Below are 24,028 nucleotides of genomic sequence, written 5' to 3' on the forward strand. Positions count from 1 at the left end.
AATCCGTAATGAGCAAATCAAGAAGATAATAAAAACAAATATGTAGTCTAAAGTGATTTTCATTACGGAGATGCTTGTTTATTGAAGGGAGGGTTATATAATATGGTGGTCATTTTCTTAATGTTACTTCTCGATTGTCTGCTAAATATAGAAGTATAAGATGTCATTAAAAACAATATAGCGGTAGGAACACCAACTAAATGAAACCTGTTGTTAGGATCGCTGTGCCAGATAGTAGATATTTATAGCCACCTTTTCACATTAAGTAACTGTTGCGGACACTATTCTGTATGACATCTGTTATTTCCCCGAAAAGAGGCTGAAGGTCACCTGGAGGGGTCACATGTTTTATCCACTCGCACCACTATATACAAGTCTGTCAGTCAGTCAGTAGACACTAAAATGACGTCAAATAAAGAACGCTTAACATGGGCGCTCACAGAAATGTTTTCAAGTGGGCAAAACATGTATGTAGGGGATCAGCTTTTACAGTGTAAGTCAACAGACTAAAATAATATGTGTTATGTGTGCTTAAATGCAAACACAAATTTACAGTTTCAATAAGAATTACTAAAAATATTTAGGTTAAGTACAATGTTAGGCTTACAACATAATACGTGCAAATTTTTGCAAAAAGTAAGGGGGAGCAAATACCCCTTTTGCCCCTTCCTGCGGGCGCCCAAGACGCTTAACTTTGAAATTTGTACTGTCGTGACGTCAGCAAAAGGTGTGCATGCCATGAGTCACGAGAATAATTTATGTACTCTGTAGGCTACAACACATCATGACATATAGACTTCAAAATCAAGATATAAAAATATTTGTAACTCTTAATTTTGGTTTTATTTACTTTTGAAACAGAACATTTCGGGGACCCTGCGGAAGTACGTCTAGTAGCAGATATTATTCCTTTTATAATATCGTAAAGTGTCATGGCGACACCTTCCGTCTCTAGCAAACGTTATTACAATATACTGCAATACGTAGACACAACAAAGGTGGTCCACTGCGTAATCAGATTACCGATAAAAACAATAAGTACAATAAAAATATAGATATATAACTCTTCGCTAAAATATGTATAGTTAAGATATTGAAAATATATTACTAGACCTGTAATGATTTACCAATTTGTTTTACTAGTGTTTATTGTTCAACGTTATTTTAGTGACGTTTAATCCATATGTATATATTGTTTGTTTTCAATTTCGCGCAAATATCCAAGGCTATCTGCGTTAGCCGTCTCTAATTTTGACGTTATAAACTAGAGGGAAGACAGCTAATCAACACACAACTTACCATCAACTCTTGGGCTACTCTTTACTGGGGAATAGTGGAATTGGCCGCCACATTATAGGCTGTTATATCACGAAGTTAAAAGATATGATAGCACTGTGCTAAAATAAATATGCCACACCGAGCAGCACGAAAATCTCACGTAAACACACCATAACGTTGTCTGAACTTATCTCACTTTAATTTTTTACACTTTACTGTGAATATGTAATTTTTAAGCCCACAAATAGTTTTTACGAAAGAAATGAGACCAAGGTAATGAAAACGTTCCAAATAAAAAAAAAAAAGTTTAAAATATATATAAGATGACGTTTCTCTGTAAAGCAAGCTTTGTCTTCAATAACCGATCTGATTATTTTGATTACGATAATTTCATGAGATACGGAAAACTGTCACTATTTTAAAGTTAGGGGTACGTGGGTGCAAAACTTTGTGAACTGATATTGCAAATAATTTGTTTTCTCGACATTCATTTTAAAAGGTAACTTTTTGTCCTTGTTTAATTGTTTGTTTCAGTGACGTACAGTGATGAAAACGACTACATTATTTTCATTTGTGTCCTCTGGCACCATTAAGTGCAGAGGTGCCGTCCTATTTTTAACCGCTATTTTAAGAACCAAACACCTACCCTGTTACTTTACTTTTTTCTTCTTCTTTTCTTTTGTGAGGCTTAAAACTCAGTTAAGCAAATAAATAATTCGTTTAGGAAGCTGGATTTCTTAAGAAAAACAAAAGATCAAGTGAGCCTAAAAAAAAGACTGCATTTTTATTAACAATTATTTAGGTTAGTATCTTTCTCGATCTCTACTTTCATTTTCAAATATTCGAAGTTACCAAAGATGAGCCAGGGTGTCAAAAAATTCTTCCTTTCGCAATAAAATTAGACTGAAAGATATTGCCAGGTCTAACTTTTTTCAGACAGTAACGAGCTATTCACAGAACTATTATGTTCTCAATATACACAGAAACCAAATTTCAAAATGACTTAAAAATAAGTTAAAAACATGTTGTTTTTGTTTTACATTGATGTAAAACGAAGGATAAATATTCATTAGGCCTAATGAAAATGAATTATCACAAAAAAGTAAATAAAAACCGATATTTATTCTGTTTTCGTTCATATTTTGTTTTAAACCTGCCACGGATAACTAAGAGGAATGTGATAAATATATGCAGTTTGATTTAATGTATATCATATTCATCAGACCCAGTTTACATGTTATCTTTCACACTGTGTATCGTTATATCATTAAACAAACATGTCTAAAACAGTTTCAGTTATTTTATGGTTTAATAATAATGGTTTGAAAATTGAGAGTCAAATCACCAGTGTTATCATGGTGACTGAACTGTTTACTGTTGAGAACAGGTAAAAGTAATGATAAGATTTTGAGCACTTTCTGTTCTCTAAACTATATTGAATATCCTACCAGAGGGATTTGATTTACTTTAGTGTATTGTCCTAGTGTCTATTTTATTTTATTTAGGTAATTCAATAACGAGTTGATTCAAAACTATAATTTTAAATTGATTTTGGATCCTTCTTTGAATCACAAGCTAGCGACAACAGAAGAATTTAATATTACAAAATTGAGCAAAATTGTTTAATAAATAATGTTACAAGATGTATTAATTTAATGAAACTTAACAGTAAATTACAGTAAGAATCTTTAATTTTCATGATTTTTTAGTTCTGTTACGGTAACAACAACACAAGATTATGTTAACACATGACCTGATAAGGTAAATATGTGTGGAACATGTAACACAGAAGATATAAAGAGACGTAAAATCATCAAAAAATATCACACAGACAAGATAAAATCACGAAACATACGTAACGAGATAAAACATGGTGAAAGAGCCGTTAGAAAACACCAGATGTCTGTTTACTGTGGAAATTAAGAGAAATATTAATAGCCAAAAAAGAAAAACAATTAAATATCTAATGAAAGCATTATTTTGGAACAATTTTGATTTAAGGGAAATATTAATAACCTCTGAAAATCATAATTCGACATCATTATTTTAATTAAACCACTGGATTCCAATACATATCAATTTTGATTATTTGTTTTTAAGCACAAAACCTGCACAATGTAGTATCTGCGCTGTGCCCACTGTGGATATTGAGTACCGATGTTTAGCATCATAAGCCTACAAGCTTACTGTCGAGTCACAGAGGAGCGGATATATTAATGAAGACATTTTTTAGTTCTTATTTACTAACATAACTAATTATGTGTAATTCGAAAAGTTGATCGTTACAGTTAAAAAATATGATTGATGATGTTAATAATATTATGTACAATATAAATAATTACAGGTCTTAAAACTTATATTGATTAGATTGTAATGAATCATCATTTGGTTAATACTGCTATTATCACTATTTTTGGTCATAATCCCATAATTTATGAGGTTTGACGAAATTAAGTGATTTAGTTTAAGTTTGAATCCACTCAAACAGACAGAATGAAAATTAACTCCAATATATATGTAATTATAATTCACTTCATTATCCAATAAATCAAAACACACAAAGGTTATTCATAAAATCTTCATGTTATTTAACAAAATTCAATGTGTTAGAAAATGAAAAAGTTATTTACAACGCAAGCAAATGCACTATTTGATTATTACTTAACTAAAATTTTACTCAGAAAACAAGAACTAAACATTTAAATATTAAACCCCAAATATACGTGCACTTCTTTGAAACAATGAACTTTAGAATCGGTTATATTAGAAGAAAGAGTAAATAAAAGTATGATGTTATGGTATCAACCACTATGAACCTATGAAGTTCATTCTTCCAACCAGGGGGGTGCTGGGGTGCGCCGTACATCCTTAAATTTCACTCTAACCCACCTAGTGGTTTAAAATTGTGTGATTCTTAAAATCACTAAGAATAGTCAATAAAAACTCCATTGCTCCCCCTCCATCCCCACGTGAGAGGAGCTGGAGTCGAGCCTGCTTCCAACTCTACGAATGTCGATATTTGTGGTTCCCCGGTGAGACAGTGATAAGTCTACGAACTTACAACGCTAAACTCCGAGGTTCGATTCCCGCGGTAGACCCATAAGATAGCCTTATGTGGGTTGCTCTTAAAACAAACAAACTGATATTATTGTTCCCGGAAATCCAAATGGCTGTCAAATGACGAAGCTATAGCTTATTTCTTATGCTTAAGACATGTTTTGGGAAATCTTGATTAGAAAAGTGGCTATTAAACCAAACTTTTTACAGCATGTTGATGTTTTTGTTAATTATGTGATCCCCTTACTAAAGTTGATTCAATAACACGTGGAAGTTACGCAAGTGAAAGGACGTTATGCCAAGGTTAAAGAACAGGGGTATACACACACACACACACAAAAACAAGTAGAAAAAAATACACGACCTCCGGTGAAATGAAAAAGTAACAACAATTGAATTCCCAAAGGGGTACTTTTTTTTAGATGGTATTTGTCAGTGTGAGAAAACGAGCTGTTGGTCTTGTATCAACAGCTATTTTTAAGCACAAGGGCAATTAGGATACCGCCCTTTCGGTATTTTGATGGAGTCGTTTCACTTATTAAACACAAATTCAGAGAAGCACTTAAAATCGCCAATTACCTTAGCATCTACGATGCGCTTAGTATGTAGCACGTTATATTTAAAATTCTCCGACGAATTGTTGTACATTTGAAAAAGATCTTTCCTCACAACGAAACAAATTTTCTTTAATATTCTGTTATATATTTGATCAATATTTGTAACTAACTTTAGATTGTAGGTTTGAAATGCTTTAAAAACAAGCATATGACTGGAAAAGAACTGTTTGCAGTTGACAGTTTTTAAAGAAATTTCAATAATACAATAAAATGTTCTTCATTCTTCTCTGTAAGTACATTAAAATATTTAGAATGTTCAGCTTATAATTTTCTATATTTCATATATATATATATATCTTACATACTCATAAACTCAATTAAGAATAATGTCTGCGTGGATCTAATATATGTAATTGTAGGGCCGCGTTGTTTCTATTATTAAAATGGCTGCTCACTACAAAAGTAATTTCAATGTTTTTCTAATAAATTATTTTCTCAAATTATTTGTACTTCTATAAATACAATTTACTGTTCCTTATCTATATTTTAATTGCTTATTTTTTTACACTGGAACCTCCTTTTTGTTACACTAGCTACCTTTGTTTTCGTTCCTCCTCCCCCAAACAAAAACAACAACAATTTCTGTTTGTTCTTGACTCTATTTTTGACCATTAATATAACTATTTTCCGCTTCTGTTCTTTTTTCTTATGATGTAACCATTCTTTTGAAATTTTCTATTTTACCCAGAAATTGTCCTCCATTATGCTCAACTCAAATTAACAAAAATAAGAATTGCAGACATTTTTTCCATAAAATTCTTAGACGGTTAAACAAATTAAAATTGAATATGAACCTATAGTGATACATTATTTGTAACTACAATATTGTCAATTTTTCTATCTCTAGTTTGGTCGATAGATGATTGCCAGGATTTTTTTACATGCATTATTTGCCATTCATCAAAGAATTTTCCCTCGCAAAATTCCCCCAGTGAGTCAGCGGTAAGGTTAGTGACTTACAATGCTAAAAATCTGGGATTAGATTCTCGTTGGTGGACAGAGCGCAGAATGCCCATTGTTTAGTTTTGCGCTATTGGCAAGGTTGGGTTAAAAATATATAACGATATTTTTTCTCAAATTTATGCTGATCAAAAATAGTTTATTCCGGTATTAGTTTTAATACACGCACGCACGCACTATAACAATATGAATATGGTGTCCTAGTAATGAGATTCAAATATATTTAATTTCATGTTATACTTAACTTATGCATATCACAATGTTTTTCATGTAAAATAGTTACTTCAATACATGCGCTGTAACAATAATAAAAAACTCAGATTTTGTGTTAAAAACAAATTAGTATCGCTGTAAAACAGTTACGTTAACTTGTTTGATAAACATTTGGTATTAACATAAATATCAGATGAAAACTAAAATTCTCCTTACTAAAATGTTTCGTTTAACTACAGTAAGACAATGTATTCATTTAAATGCAAGAAATATTTGACAAATGACATAATCTTAAAACATACATTTTTCTTGATTTAAATATGTTTACACAACTTGTAATATCCTGCCACTGAACTAGTAAATAGTAAATCAAGCTTAAGATTCATGCCCATATGTAATAATGTTTGTGGCAGATAGAAACCAAAGTAAAGTGATAATAGTGAAATATTTAAACTAACAAAAGTTTGTTTGTTTGTTGTTAAGCGCTAAGCTTTACAATGGGCTATCTGTGCTGTGCCCACCACGAGTATATCGAAAACCGGTTTTTAGTACTGCGAGTCCTCAGATTTACCGCTGGGCCATTGGGGCATATTAACATAGAAAAAAAAATATTAGTTAAAAAGAAAAAAGAAAACGGTATACAAATAAATTACGTACAAAAAAAAAGAAAGAATCAAACTATACTGTCAAAACCTGACGAACGAAATAAGTCATTGACTTGTGACGAATTTAAAAAATAAAAAAATAATGAAAACAAATAGAAATTGGAGCTGCACTAACAAACTTCATCCATTGAGTTCACTGATCTCTATACTGAACTGGGCTGTGAACTGGCCAGTAACACTGTTTTGTCACTTGACGTCAAGCGACAGCCATATTATTGGTTCATAAATTTTCGTGTTTAAACCGCGTGGCAAGTTTATCCAAGTGATAGTTAAATGCTTTGTAATAATTTTCTATTTCAGTTTTGTCGAACTCAATTTTTACAGCATTTCATGTCACTTCACTATGTACATTTTAATTTATTTATTACTTTTTTATGTTTGTAGTAGCTATGAAAAAAAAAAGGCTATTTACGTTGCAAAAAATACTTGTTTGTAAAACTAGCATTGTGAAACTAAAGACAGCAATAAATAATAATATTGCGGTAGTCTAAATTGACTTTATTGTGGTCTGATACATTATTAATAATAAAGTGACATATTTCGGTATAAACTTATACAAGTCTGCGGTAAAGTGAAAAATACAGTATATAAAAACAGTGTAAGTATTAACACTGAAATAGCACAAAACAAAGTGCCGTAGATGATTGTTTTTTCAATGCAGCGTAAATGCTATTTTGAATACAATATACAGTCGTAGCCAATGTGCTTGCATACTGTATCATACTGATGTTATTGTCTACATGCATGGAGTAGTTATTGAGTAAACACCCGAGTAGTAACAGATCAATAATTTTTCTATACTTGGTGTAGATATATGCCTCGTCACGTGCCAGAACTTATAGGCCGTCAAATTATTTGACTGTCCAGAAATGGTATGAAGCAAATGGACATTGCCAAAACAGTATGGTACCCCAGTGTTTTGTATCCTGAATCCTGAAACGTCATTGGGTTACAGGAAACGTTGTTCCAGGAAAGTTTACAGGTAGACGCGGAACTGCCCGAGATGAACGTGTTTTGATCAGGTAACACGTAATGGTCGAAAGAAGTCTTACAACACCTTACAACAGGAATGGCATGAACACATTCATTCCTGGGTATCAAGAATAACAGTGAATAGGAGACTGGCCAAACAAGGTTATTTTGCAAGAAGGGCTGTCTGTAAATCGATATTAACCAAAATTCACGCCGTCACAATGTTACTTGGGCAAGACAGCGTGTCAACTTACAGTTAGGACACTGGTGACATGTCATCTTTTCAGATGAGTCCTGTTTCCGGCTTGTTAAGGCTGATGGTATAATTCGTGTTCGTCGTCTGCCCGAAGAATAGATGAGGAAAGACCTTCTTTCCCAAAGGAGGTGATGCAGAACATGGAAATACTGCTCTTCATATCCTCCAGTGAAACGTCAATGGTGCCTCCTACAGGCATCATATGGAGACGATATTTCTGACATATGTTAGGGCAAGGTTTGGTAATAACTCTGTGCTCCAGGATGACAATGCCACTGCCCACAATGCGCGTATTGTACAGGATTATCTCGACCAGGAGGACGTTACAAGATTACCATGGCTAAAAAATGTCTCCAGATTGTAATTCAATTGAGAACTGTTGGGCAGAACTAAGCCGGAAAATTGCTAAACGACCCTACTGTAGCTGAGTTGCAACGCTTTCTAGTGACAATTTTGGATGAAATAAAGGTGGATTACATCAATAACCTGCCATGAAAACATGCCATGTCGCCTTGCGGAGGTTATATAACACCTAGTTAGGTACTTTATCAGACTGTAAACATGGTTATTTTCTGGTGTACGATCAAACATGCATCAATCTAAACCAGAGAAAACTTCATTCAAAACTACTTCTTTTTAAACAACAATTTGTATTTCGAGGCTAATTATATTGTTTAATTAAGGAAATTCGCCTTTGTTGACTTCAGGAGTCTCTAAAAACAACTTTCTATTGCCTGACATGCTTTGATTACACTTTCTGATGCCTTTACCATACCACCTCTATTTTTCTTTGTTGTAGAATTGACAAGGTTCTAGAATTTTTCATTTGTCAAGGCCTCCAAACAATCTGTACAATTCATTGTTTTTATGCCATTTTGACAACATAACCAGCCGTGTATTCAACGGTTGCTTCATTATAGGATAAAAGGGATGCTAAATTTGGTGCACATTCGTAACCATGGTTATCCTGTATAGGTTCACGTTCTCCAAGATCATACCTGCATATCACACACATGTATAACCCATCTGTAGAATCACTAGGGAGTACCATGTGATATTTTATGTCATGGAAATTTGATGTTTCATCCTGTACAGTACAGTTTCCTGTTGCGTTTATTTCATGACGCATGAGCAATATGCAGCTGCTAACTGTCGAACGGTAGGGTTGTTATTAGAATCACCAAGTGACCTAACAGCAGCAAAAGAGAGTTCCTAGCGATCCTGGTTTAATTTACATGTCAAAAGTCAAAAGATACTTGAAAGAGGATGAAAATGAAGATACTAAAGTATCATATAATTGCTACATAGATATGATTGCAGTTAGAACCCCAGTAAATGACAGTTTAAAATCAACAGAAGTTTTCTTAGAATAAACACTTCATCTAATTTTCAACAGTCTAAAAAATTACTTGAGTAACTAGAATAGCATGCGTTTAAATCATAATGATAATATACCTTTTGTAAGTGCTCAGGAAATGAAAATGCATAAAATCGATTGAGTTGACAACTACCATATCATAATAAAACTGAAAGAAAAGTCCGAGCGTAAAATCCAAAGTTATCTGTACTCAAAAGTCAAAGTTCGCTTCAGGTAAGTAACATTATTACCATTAGGCCTTAAGTTACTGTATCTAACAATGTAATATGTCGGCGGTGGTAGATCAATTTATATTACTTTATGTACAGCGAAAAAAACAAAAACAAAACGTGAACTTACCAGTGAAACAACACAGAACCAGCTCTTGGTCTGTTCGTACAATTCCATACAACGCACATTAACATCGTTACATTACATGAGAGTCGTAGTCAGTCATATTTGCGCCCTGGGCAAGTTTATAGTCTGTATAGTTCTGCATAAATTATTGAATAACAGGCTTAGCGCTCGGACTACGCCCTTTCCGGCTGCGTCCTGAGCAACTGCCCCTCCAGCCTTTCCCTAGCTACGGCTCTGCATTAGATACAGCTTGAAAACTCTATGTCCTAGTAACTGAAAGGATCAACAAATGGCCACTTCATAACTTCCGGTGGCTTCGCCCCCCCCTTCCCGTGACCCAGTATTAAGTCTGTGTGCTTACAACGCTAAAAATCTGTTTTCGATACCCGTGGTGGGCAGAGCACAGATAGCACAATGTGTAGCTTCGTGCTTAACAACAAACCGGTGTCTTCATGTGAAAAGGTCATTGCTCATTCCAGTTCACTGTAGAGGTCAGTGCTCCAGTTTCACAAGAAACTTTCTCCAATTGTCCCCTGAGCAAATTACAAACATCTCAGCTTCATATTGGCGTTATTGTAAATGAAGGGAGATGGGACATTTTATTCTCTTGAATATCTCAGTTTGTTAGCCAAATGAAAATAGAACAAAAAAAAAAACCGATAAAATAGTAAATACTCCCCAAATTTATATTTACCTGATAAATGAATTCAGAAAAAAATAGGTAAACTTTTATATCCAAAAGAAATTGCACGAGTCCATAGCAATCAGATTATACGGAATTAAAAAAAACAAAACAAATATTTCTCCTGTTCACCAATAAACGAAAATAAGAACCACATCCAAGGAATTTGGAAACTTTCTTTTCTCAGTTTCCATCGATTGGAACGTGTAACACAACATAAGTGATAATATACGTATAAATATTATGATTGATATAGGGCTATCTACGAAATTTATAAACACACACACATATATATGTATACACACACACATCTATAAACGTTTGCGCAAAAAAAGGAAAAAAAGCTTTCAGCTTTAGGTCAAACAGTATGTGATATCTCATAAACACAGCAAAATAAAACAACTTGACATTATTAACATTGCATCATTTTATTCATATGCTATAAGATTGAATTCATCACATCTCGTTTTGTTCAGTGTAACTCAATGATGATTTTTAAGTAACTACCTCAGTTCATTAGACACAGATGGAATTCATTCCAACCTCGTAAAGGTTGTTAGAACGCTTGATTCGCACTCTGAGGGTAGCGGGTTCGAATCCCTGTCCCACCAAACATGCACGCCCTTTCAGCCGCGGGGCGTCATAATATGACGGTCAATCCCACTATTCGTTGGTATCCCAAGATTTGACGGTGGGTGGTGATGACTAGCTGCTTTCCATCTAGTCTTTCACTGTTAAATTAGGGACGGCTAGTGCAGATAGCCCTCGTGTAGCTTTGCGCGAAATTCAAAACAAACAAACAATATAAGACTAGGTTTCAATCTCTCCCGCCCCCTCCTCCAATTTTACTTTAAATTGTACAGAAATTGCTAAGGTGACGAATAAAATCAAGTTTATTAAATGTTACAGTAACAGCTAATACATGACTACCATGGCAATAAAAAATTGTAAATTATGGGAATTTTCTTGCTTTCACTGGTGCGAAATCGCACATCGTTTCTTCAAGTACAATTTTCTTCAACGGCATTATTACCAGTCCAACTTGTTTGTATCGTGGTTTATCTCAGATAGGTTTTAATTTCAAAAATAATTTTCCACTGATAACAGTGATGAGCAAAGCTAGCAGAATTATCAATGCGACGAAGGTGGTTGGAAACAACGATGCTAATCTGTTTTTTACGCTTGTATTTCAATACACTTTCGAGGGCATTTTGGAAGGTTTGGAGTCCATAAAGGTCTAGTACACTCTACCAGTTGCCTCGTCATTTGGCAAGCCGATGTGAAGAACCACGCATTTTTCATTAAGTTCCTTGGGCTTACTTTCAACAAGTCAGAAAAGCTAAACAATAACTGAACAATGAACTGTATTCCTGTAGTGCTGAAATCTCTCTGATTCAATGGTCGTGTCGATAAATTTGTAAAAGAAATTGACCCTGAAGTTTTGTTGTGGATCAAAAATGGGTTATTGACAACTTTTATATGAAAACCGTGTTTTGTTTATTCGGGATCATATCGGCTTTTCCGAAGAAAATTTTGGTAATTTCCATATCCTATCCAAGTTCTATTGCAAAGCCTTTAATGACGTACAATATATATATATATATATATTTGTAGTTGCGAAATAGCTTGTGATATATCAGTTGTTTGCTTGCGACGTTGAACTCATACAACGAGTCAAAAGGTTAGCAACAGAGTTTGAACCTTGGCATCTTAGCAACGATTGCTTTTAATTTGGAACGCGACATTTTTCATTGGCTTCTGTGAAGGAGTGTGTTCCTGGAATCTTCGTTAACTTCTGCTAAGTGGATTTGAACTGTACAAACTGCATCAATTCTACTTTCCCATTGCGTATCAATTCAATGACTCCATGGTTAATTAGGAAATATGTTGTAGCAATACATCTCAACGATGAGTTGAAGTAAAAAAATAGACGTATATGTCTTGAATCAAGTCGAAGAATGTACCTGTCTTGATGCAATAGTTCGCTGTGTAATTCAGCACGAGGTTCAGTGCGCATTGCATGGCACATAAAACTATTTGGTTAAGTCTCGAATCCATTTTAGAGACCAGTGATCTTGCCTTTAATGTTGACTTCACTTTGAAATATTCTTGGTCTCTAGTCTTTCAGGAACAGAGTCATTTTCTCAAGTTGCTCAGAACATCTTCAGTCATGCTGTCTAATATATTTTGCCTTTCAATGATAAATTCAAGAAAATGTTCTTTAATACTGACCTCACAATGACAAACCAAATGGTCATTGTAATGTTAGTTTATTTCAGGAGTACAGTCAAGTAATACTTTGCATTTCTAGCAACAGGCAACACGCGGATGTGGAATTGTTTGAACAACAATTTAACCAGCTTATTCTGGGTGTTCTTTCACAGATATGCTTATGAATTTATTGTGTGTTAATTTAACTAATATGTTCTTTCGTGACTAGATCGGATTTTCAACAAATTTCAGGAAGTTTTCGTTTCCAGATGTGAATAGTTTCTTATAACTTACATGGGGAAAAACAGTATCTTGGGTTCCACAGAATATTATCAAGGCAATAATTAAGTATTTCAAATATAAATTACTAATGCTTGGAACTATTATTTAATCAGGTGCAAGTTTCGCGTATCGCTTGTTTGGTTCATTTTCAACAGAGATTTTAATTATTTCTACTGCTGATATGTCCCAAGATGATCTGCTGACTTTGCATGTTACTTTAAAAGTGTTGAATCATTTTTCCAGTCTTTTTCAACCGTTTGATGACAATGAAAGTTAGTTGTGCTAAGAACGTGCAGCAAAAACAAAACAAAACACTGAAATGGATGGGCGTGGCTTAGCGGTTAACGTGTCAGACTGTGAATCAGGGACCCAGGTTCGCATCCCGTTGCCGTAAAAACAAAATTGTGCTCACACTTTGAAGCCATTAGTGTATTATAAGAGTGGCTGTCAAATCTAACTATTTGATTAGAGTAGCCCAAGAGCTGGTGGTAGATATATAATCAAGTACTAAATTGTGTGTTACCGAATACTGAATCCGCGGTCTTGGTACTCTTTCTAAATTAACGTGTCCTTCCCTTGTCATTTATAGGAAAGTCGAATATCTTAATTTGTACTGGAGTCACTTTGACCATGAAATGTCATACCTCTGAGTCAATGCTTGGCTGTTTAGACCTCCATTAGTCACTTTGTTTCTTAAGTTCACCATTCCACGTCGCCCCCTAGTGGCACAGCGGTATGTTTGCGAACTTTCAACGCTAGAAACCGAATTTCAATACCCGTGGTGGGTAGAACACAGATAGCCCATTGTGCTAAATTACAAACAAACAAACACGTCCATTCCACGTTAGTATATATCTTCTTTTAAGTATTTGTCACTTTTTACAAACTTAAAAATAATGCTATAAAGAAATATTTACTGCGCATTTCGTGAAAACTAAAGAGTCTGTTGAGCTCGTGTCTCTCTCTTACACCCACCCACACATATATATATGGTAGCCTAATTTCTATTTGGACATTTGTAGAATATTTTAATAGTGTGTGCTTCCTGAGAAAACAAGAAATATCTACTGAAAGGTAAGAAACAGAATGCTCCTCTCGCTTCTTATTGCCTACCCGTAGCAGTCGTGTTTTTCTAGGGGATAAATAACAAAGTAAGTTGTTGTCCGTCTATTTTCTCACCCTAGACATTTGCCCACTTTGCTTATCTGATAATATCAGCACTGTGTTTAATTCATTTGTCTTGCGATTAGACATTAAACCTTGCAAGGAGAAAACTAGTTGCAAAATGTCTAATTTGTTTTTAGCGAGTTACTGATAGGACGATTTCTCCCAGTGAAACAAAAATTCTGGCAATTAATCAACAAAATGCTGTAAGAACTGGACTTGTTTTGTGACATTTATATTTCATGATTTCTTGTCATAACGAGGTAAAAGAGGTGGCTAATCTATTATTATGTTTTAAGAACACAGTATGTATTTCATTATGCATTATCTTTAAGTTCACTTTTTTAATATTCAACTTACGTTCGAAACAATAAACTTTTATTAACCACTGCTTGATAACTGTTTGTTTGTTTGCTTGTTTTATAAACTTTTGGCGCGAAACTACACAAAGAACTGTCTGCATATAGCCTATTCTAATTTTGAACTGATAGACTAGATTGAAGGCAGCCAGTCAACAGCACCAATTACCAACTCTTGTCTGACCGAATAATAGAATTTAATAGTCTCTAGTATAGCGTACCAACGGTTTCAAGTAGCAGAGCGTCTTTCTGAGGACATGGGGCGAGAATCATTAACCTTTGGATTCACAGTCAATGAAGCCAACTAGTTTTATCAGAGATCTTTCAATTATAAGTGAAGCAGATTGTCTGATAATCGTATTATAGAACTACGAAATAAATGAAGTAAATTGTTTTCCAAATTTTTATCATATATACATTGTAATCTTATATTTTAACAGCTGTTCAGGCATCTTTTTCGATATTAGAATAAACACTTTTCTCTTAATTTTCATCAATACAATTTTACAATAAATCTTCCCATAGCAATTATTTTCATCAGCCATGCTAGTGATATTTGTATCAGGTAAAAAACCCAAAAAATCGAAACATTAAAATGCATGTTTCATATAGATCTCAGATTTAAGAGTCGAAATCTGAACAAAATAATACTTTGATAAACACGATGGATAAGTGGAGGAATAACATTAGTAAGAACACTTCTTTCATTTCTAAAAAAAAAAAAATATATAATTTTTCTAGTTTCATTTAAATCAGTTCATTGACTTTTTGTAAAAAAGGTGAGGTGTTTCTATTTTGTTTTTCATAGCTGAGTATGCTTGTTTACTACCAAACAGATTTCTCTAGCCCAGATGACGCCTACCATCTGTTCTGTTGTAGCTTTCATATAGGATTATAGTTCGTTGAAAGAAACATCATTAAAGCGAAAGTAAATGAAAACAAAAAAGTAGAAATACATCACCTACAGGTCGTATGCAGTGGATTAAGGATACAACTACATTAGAGGCATGGTACTGACATGCTTATCAACAGTATAGGAGATGGAGGCCTTTCACCTTTTACTTACCATGGGTAGTATATGATTATCAAAGAAGCAAGATGGTCACTACATATTTAAATCTGTCAGTATTGTTGATAGGACTTTTCAGACAGATCTAATGAATCTAAAACAGTTATATCCACCAAGTGATGTAATTAACCCTCCCCCTTCTTCTGCTAAAGTTCAAGCATGCATCATTACTGCATTATAGGTTACAAATGTAAACTTTCATTCGCTTGTTAATGTCTAACCCTTTCTTTCGAGAAAAGACATGTTGGAAAGATCAATTAAAGTATGCACTGTCTTTTAAAATGCTAACCACACAGTTTTTTAACTACTCTTATGAAAGGTAAATGTTGTCTTTCCTATGGGAAAAGGCCTGGCATAGACAGATGGTTAGGGCGCTCAACTCGTAAGCTGCAGGTAGTAGGATCGAAACCTGTCCCCGAACATGCTCGCTCTTTTCAACCTTGGGGGCGTAATAATGTGACGGTCGATCCCACAATTCTTTGATAAAGAGTAGCCCAAGAGTTGGCGATGGGTGGTGTTGACAAGCTGCCTTTCTTCTAGTCTATTATTTCAAAATTAGGGGTGGTCAGCGTAGATAACTCTCAAGTAGCTTTGCACGAAATTAAACAAAATAAACAAATAAACAAACTTATGGGAAAACTTTCAATTAAATATCTGTTGTTGTGAATTTTCTTTTGTTAGATAAAACTGCCACAACATTTTTTTTTTAAATTTCATTAGAGTAGCGTTAACCATCAATGTTATTAGGTTACGTGATAGAAAATAAAATTACAAGTGTATTATGTAAAAACATTCAAGGATTGTTATTACACATATTCAAATGGCCAATCAGTTGCGTTGGGGATCGGGGTGGGTAATTATGTGGAAGCGTCTAGAAAGAAAAGTGAATTAAGTCAGAATAAAGAAAAGTACCCAAGTCACTGAAGTGATTAAACGTTTGTTGCCTATAATGTTTAGGGGATAATTGTCATTGAAGTTATAAGATCCCAAGACATACTACTACTGGTTCCTCCCGGGATTCAATACCCTGTCTAGTTGAGGTAAGGAGAGGCAATTATTATGAATTCGTTTACAAAATAGTGTCATCCCATGTTAAACAATAAATGTTTATGTAAACAGCAAAAGAGACGATAAAACACAATGATAAAAACAAGAGGTTAAGACAATATCTTGATTAAGTTCATTCATCATCATCATCGAATATAATAAAATCAGTAGCGAAACTTTTCAAGAACAGTATTTCATTAAACTGAGAAAAACGGACAAGGTTGTTCTCCGATTGATTACACAGACCTACGAATTTAAATTTCATAAAAGTAGTTTTGGTTTTAATGACGGATATTTTATAATTCAGCTACGCAGATTTCGAAAATGATATTTAATTTTTTCTATCACGCAAGGATTTTTTATAAATCGGGAAGAAGAAAAATTTTTACTTAGATCAATTTATCATTTCGTGTACCACAATAAACATTTTTTTATTATTATGTTTGTTAACAAAAATACAAACAAACTGAAGAAAAGGGAAGAACATTTATGACAAACGAATATGCATCCTCATTCATCGTGATTTGTGCGTGTGTGTGTGTGAAATCTACGTCTTGTGGTCTCAAAAGTACGTGTTGTTGTCTTTCTTTTATGTATTGCCTTATGATGTTTTGTGAAAAACCTGTACGTGATGGAGAAAAATGGTTACCATTTTCGGATTCAGCGTACAGAAATTACTGTAGAACATGCAAACATTTCAAGACTATAAAACCATCGCAGGCCTGTGTTATCATTTTTTGAATGATAGCGCTTATGGATTGATAAGGCTTAATTGTTCTTTCTCCAACTTTATTTTGTATCTGTAGATTTAGGACCAAATAATGATACAACCAGAACGTTACCAGTATTCTCACCCACAGATCTAGCTTCTGGAATGTAATTCGAAAAGTTTGGAATATGAAAGATAAAACATCAATTAAAAACTTCTAACACATTTTCTTATAAAGCTGGTAAAATTCACGGTTAGTGACTAATATGATTATTCAGCTTCTAACTTGTGAAACTAATCCACCCAGAAAAAACAAAACAAAAATCGATATACCTATATAACACCATGATGTTTCTACTTCTCTGTGCAGGGCCCGGCATGGCCAGGCGGTTAGGGCACTCGACTCGCAAACATGCTTGCCCTTTCAGCCGTGGGGGCGTTATAATGTGACGGTTAATCCCACTGTTCGTTGGTAAAAGAGTAGCCCAAGAGTTGGCGGTGGGTGGTTGATGACTAGCTGCCTTCCCTCTAGTCTTACACTGCTAAATTAGGGACGGCTAGTGCAGATAGCCCTCGTGTAGCTTTGCGCGAAATTCAAAAAACAAAAACAATTATCTGTGCAATTATATTCCATTTTTAACTTGGATAAAAAATGTCAACTTTTCAGATATTTCATCAAAATGCATTTAATGTATTCACTATAACGTAAAAGACAATAAACTTAAATTTTCTTGGAGAGTCATAAAGTGTGTATAAATATAATTCTGACAAAGAACGTGATATCTCTACGCTCAGCTGTGTTGTGAAAACACTCCTGCAGTAACCCGATAACGGTTTTATTCTGCTTGGATGTTCTCCAGCCATAACCACAGTTTGTATAAAAACTACTAAAATTAAATTTACACGTACTATGCTTTATAGAAGTGAGAAATAGGTGCGTCAAATCTGTTATTATTTCAACCTATCGGCCATTGTTACACAGCATCGAAAAGTATGCACAAGATAAACTTGTGTTCCACCGTACATTTAATGAGTCATAGGAACAGAGTCAAAAACTTGTCTAACTAACAAACCTTTCATTAGTCATAATCTAACCTACCCTTCCGCAGTGGTCCTGTTGGTTCACAGTAGCTGGAGAAGGTCCACGTTGTATAGCTGCTCTCAGTTGGAAAAGATTGCCGTCTCTGCAGGCCAACAAGAAGGCTACGTCTACAGCAGGCTGTCTGTCGGCGTTATACAAGGAAAAAGCACGCCGGTGGTGATTGCTGAAAAGCAGGGGTTCAATATTGTAACCACTTTTGACTAGACATGTGTGATAATCTGTTAAAGAAGGCTCGGTGACAGTAGCTCCGAAATGCTGACTTTCGTCCATTGCCATTGTCCGAGGGCACGTGGTCTGAGCTACTACGTGCCTCCCTGCCACGGGCTCTGACGCGAAAGTTCCTCTCTGTGTCATCACTGGAGTAGCTTTGCGCTTTACGTTTTTTCAGCTCCAGTCTTTCGTTTATATAACACAAGCAATAAATATTTGGTAAAATCTTTTACATGGAAACAGTGATTTATAGTCACTTAAAGTTTAGTAATGGACTTCAAAGAGTCATAAATTATTAATATGTTAATAAGGTACAGCTGTGTACATGAGGCTGCACACACGTAGGGCACGAGATACAGTTAAATCTATATCGCTGTTGTGTGCAACTTCTCAGCCATAGCCGTATACACGACAAAGAAGATTTTATGATCAAAGTTGGAACTGAAAAAATAGGTCCATAATTCACATTTGTAGTTACTTGTGGCTCAGCAACAGTACAACTGGTGTGGGCGAAATTAACCTGCAAAAAAAACAACAAGAAAATATATCAATGACATTACTCTCACGCACGCAACTCCAGTGATAGATATAAACAAACATCCCATTTTCAATCAAACGTTAGTTTTTCCCTTTTGTTATTTTAGATCCTAAGTTAAAGATTCAATCTGCCTCTAGTAAGCATTGATGCCAGATGATAATTTAAAAACAAACTGAACTCAAAACTCTAAGAGAGAGAAAAAAAAGATCATACATGTGTTAAATGTTTTATGTTATATAAGAAAATTATAAATGTGTAGTAACATTAGTACATTTTATTTTTTCATCAAACGAACCTAACATATATTCAAATATAGTTCCACGCATATAAAAAACATACAGGTTAGTAAGACAGTCACTTCTTTCAAGTCAATATTCCCACCTTTTTGTTAACAGTTTTGCGTAGGCCTAGCCCCAAGTATGAATGTTAATGTCATATATATTCTGTTATATATACTACTTCTCAATTGAACCTATGTATATATTTATGTTTCATGTTTACTTGATTTTTGAATCCTTACAATTTTTTCCCTCCAGTGGCTCAGCGGTAAGTTTGAGGGCTTACAACACTAAAAACTGGGTTTCGATACCCGTGGTGGGCACAACACAGATAGCCCACCATTGTGTAGCTTTGTGCTTAACAACAAACAACAAACATAATTTTTGACAGAAAGACTTGAAATTTGGCGTGTAGGCTATTGATTCGATAGGCTATAAAATGAGAACAAAAGTTTCGAAAACAAAAACTCAAAATAGTCGTCAGGGGCCTTAAACATTGGGAATAAAGGAGTTTGGGTGACTCTGAGTTTCACTGAAAATATGCAAAGAATTATTGAAAACAAACTAAATTCAGATTTTGGAAATATCAAATTGGGGCTCTCTAATGGAAGATAAAGGGGTTTAAGAACGTTCTCAATTTCTGCGGATTTAACGAACATTAGCAAGAACGTGTAAATTGTCGTTCAGCACAAGACATGCAAAGTTTTTGACTCTTGAGAATTTTTAAAGTTTCTTTACTGGTCAAAATAGTAATTCTCAATGTGCCTGTGTATATATATATCTTGATTTGATTTTTGGACTCCTAAAGTGACATTTCAAATTTTTTCTCCGCTTATAACTGGAAACATTTTATAATTACGAATGAGACGTGACCTCGTGCAGTTCTGAAGCGTGGTCGTGGTTTTGTTTCAAGATATGTTTGTATTGTGAACATTTACTCCTACATATATCGCTTTTCTTCATCACAAAGTTTGGAGTTGTTTAAAACGTGTGTATTCACCGCGACAAAACAATGATTTTGAAGCTGATTCTCCAGCCTCAAGAGGTTGTTTTTTTATACCTTTTTCTATGATATTCCCAACTGCTAGGAGAAAGAAAGAGTATAATGCATAAGATATGTTATATTTTTGTCTCGCTACAATCTTCTGAACTTGACTAGTTTTGGTAGTAGATTTTACATCTAAGGAGAAGGAACAAGATAAAAACGGTTTTGTTTGCTTGTTTGTTTGTTAAGTTTCGCCCAAAGTTACTCCATGGACATCTGCGTTAGTCGTCCCTAATTTAGAAGACATAGACTAGAGGGAAGGCAGCTATTCAACACCACCTCTACCGCCATCTCTTGGGCTACTGTAATCGAATAGTGGGATGGACCGTCACGTTAAAATGCCCCATTGGTGAAAGGGGGAGCATGTTTGGTGATGGAATTCGAACCTATGACACCAAGAGCGCAAGTCGAGTGCCCTAACCATCAGGTCATTTGAAGAAGAAACATTATTAATTTATTTCACCTGAGCGCTGTTGAAAAGTATGCATTTTCTAGATTAAATGACTTGGTTTGATAGAATTTTCTAATAAATCGAGAAAGATAAAATTAAATGCGCAGGAACTAGATGCATCCTACAGCAGTAACATAATAACAATACATATATATATATCCATCCGAACGACGCCTAATGCACACAATGAACAAAATGACCAACTCTCAGGCCCCTATGGTTCAGGTATAACCATCCCTAATTTTGAGTGGATAGCAACTAACATCAGGTTCTAGCCACGCGCTTTTATTTTAGCTGTAATGCTGCATTCTTTTTTGTTTGTTTGTTTATTTGTATGAAGTTAAGCACAAAGCTACGCAAATTGGTTATCTGTGCTCTTCCTACCATGGGTATCGAAATCCGGTTTCTAACGCAGAAATACCGCTGTGCTACTGGGGAGTATTTTATTGGTTTTCGGTTATGCGATTTCTACAAATTTAATACTTTTATTTCATATACAAAAGTTTAATGTTAGGCGAGCTTTGTTTTTATAAACTCTCTAAAACATTATATTGGCATTTGACACAACACTGAGTATATATGGTGTTTGGTGATTGTTTTGGAGAGAGGTACCTTTTTTCCATCCATAAAATGTATAGCACGAGCTTTTATATTATCCATTTACCTCCTTTTTTAATTAATTGCAAATGAGGCAAATTATTTTTACATAATTAAAAAAAAAAACTACTGTGCTGCTAAATTGTTTTGGCAATCAATCCCACTATTCGTTGATAGTAGAGTAGTCCAAGAGTTAGCGGTGAGTGGTGATGTCTAACTGCCTTCCCTCTAGTCTTTCACTGCTAAATTAGGGACGGATAGTGCAGATAGTCCTCGTGAAACTTTGCGCGAAATTCCAAACAAACTGACGCGCACAGGAAGGTGATTGGGTGGGCTCAAGCCCCTGCCTTTCTGCTCTTATGTCCCCAAAGTGCCCTTTTTCTCAGTTATAAAAAATATCCACATCTACTAAGAGACACGTCTGATTACCCTATGTGTACCAGAGATAACCCACAGTCTCCTCTAACACCCCACCCCCTCCCGAAAAAAGTACCTTTTTTTATCAATGAGTCCCTAACCTTTTAATGTCCTCTGCACGTTGGTTAGGATTACAATGATACAAATTAGAAAGAAATGAAGAAGTATTTGGCTGAGAAATTACATGTAATTCTTAATCAGAGATGATACACACTGTTAAATGTTGTCAACTGGCGACAGTTAAGCTTACAACTAACTCTTGTTGTCCACAAATCTTTAGGAACTTTTCTCACGCAGCACAAATGTTGGTTCTAGGAGCACGGCTTGGCGTGGCTAGGTGGTTAGGGTGCTCGACTCGCAATTTGAGGGTCGTGGATTCAAATCCCCATCCCACCAAACAGGCTCGCCCTTTCAGCCGTGGGGGCGTTATAATGGTTTAGGTTCCTTTTTTTCCATCAGGTAACTCCACGATCCATTAAAATCACTTAAGTTTATTTTCATTATTCTTATTTCTTAGTGAAAGACGTTTTAAGTAATCGCGTGGGAATGTGATACATATTTAGGTATGGTTTTGGCGGTCTAAAATTTCCTCTTCTTAAGGCTTTATTAGCCTTATACAAAATAAAGAAATGTAATGCTAATACAAATTCAACGCCCTCTTTAGCAGAATGAAATAAGTACAATCCGATTAATTTGTTACCAATAGAAAAATGTCAATATACAACCAGAACCAAGGATTATAATCTTGTAACAAACGAAAATGTTTGTGATATTTCAAATGGAGATCCATAGAATTAAAAAAAAATATATTTTTGATCTTTCAATAACAAATTCAAAATTTACTAACATTCAACATTGAAACTGGTATATCAAACAAACTATGGGATTCAACTTAAAGTACTAATATTCAAAACCTCGAAATACTTGAACTGTTCTACTCTAATTAATAGTTATTGTTGTTATTTGGTTTAATTAAAGGCTTGAAAAATCCCAAACATTAGGGCGTGGTTTAATGGTTAGTGTGTCGGTTTATGGATGGAATGGTCTGGAGTTCGAGACGTAGTCTTATTAAACACGCTGTTGCAGTTATAGTAACTGTTAATTTCATCCTTCCATAACTTTCTTAGAATATATTTGTAGCAAAACATATTTATGTAATAATTAAACCTTTTACTTAGGTAAAAGCTACATAAAGTAATGGGTATTTCGTGAAAGCTTGTACCACTGGGACCATGTGTCTGTGTCAATTTCAAGAGATGGCCCATATATTTGTTCAAGTTAGTATGAGTTGGGAATTCCTTCACTGCATTATATTACATTTGAACAGACGTTAACATAAGTAAACTAAGGATTGTGAGATACCATTACAGGGTTCTTTGTCTGACTTGATAATGCTGTATTACATTATTCTTTATCTTGTCTTTGTATAGTACGAACGTTTTTTGGGAAACCTTTCCTACCCAACAACCAGTTGAAATCACTCTGTGGAAAAGAAGTGGGTAAACTACGATAATTCTTCTTGTGAACAAAGATTTTGAATTGTTTATTCATTTGTGTTTGCTTGCTTTTCTTTTGCTGTACAAGTTCATTACAATTCTCTGCATAGTATTTCCAAATCTGTATTCTTCACATACTTGAACTTATCTGTCGGACATCAGTGAACCAGAATACTACAACACTCCACACTTATCAACAGTGAGTACATTATAAAAGTGGCAGTCAGTCGTGTTATTCTGTTCAAAGAGTCGGACAAAACCGTTATCGTGGTGGGTGTTGCTAACTGGCTACCTTCCATCTGGTCTTTTATCCAAAGTAAAATTAGGGATCATTCAGACTGAAAATACTAGTTTGTACAGAAACCTGTTTATCCTTCTTAATTTTGAGCACTTTTATAAGCCCCTAGTGGCTTAGCGGTCAGTATGCAGACTTATAACGCTAAAAATTGAGTTCCGATACCCGTGGCGGGCACAGCACAGATGGCCGATTTGTGTAGCTTCGCGCTTAACTACAAACAAACTTTCATATTTTCAATCATTTCCAAGATCTACGAAGAAAATCAAATACTGAATAGGAAATAAAATTATTTTGAATCTGTCTAGTTTTTTCTTTTTTTTTCATTAACAAAAGTAATAGTC

At 34.6% G+C, this 24,028-nt stretch overlaps 1 protein-coding gene across 2 annotated transcripts in view; it reads right to left on the reverse strand.

The window, feature by feature from the left end:
* Window positions 1-24,028, reverse strand: part of LOC106462557 — a 55,512-nt gene that overhangs the window by 24,107 nt on the left and 7,377 nt on the right. For both annotated transcript variants that reach the window (XM_013922496.2, XM_022390092.1), the window contains exon 2: window positions 18,355-19,087. In XM_013922496.2, coding sequence (XP_013777950.2) covers window positions 18,355-18,711 — 357 coding nt within the window. In that variant the 5' untranslated portion in view covers window positions 18,712-19,087. The remainder of the gene's footprint in view (window positions 1-18,354; window positions 19,088-24,028) is intronic.

The sequence above is a fragment of the Limulus polyphemus genome, unplaced genomic scaffold (assembly GCF_000517525.1).
Source record: "Limulus polyphemus unplaced genomic scaffold, Limulus_polyphemus-2.1.2 Scaffold46, whole genome shotgun sequence".
Classification (NCBI taxonomy): Eukaryota; Metazoa; Arthropoda; class Merostomata; order Xiphosura; family Limulidae; genus Limulus; species Limulus polyphemus.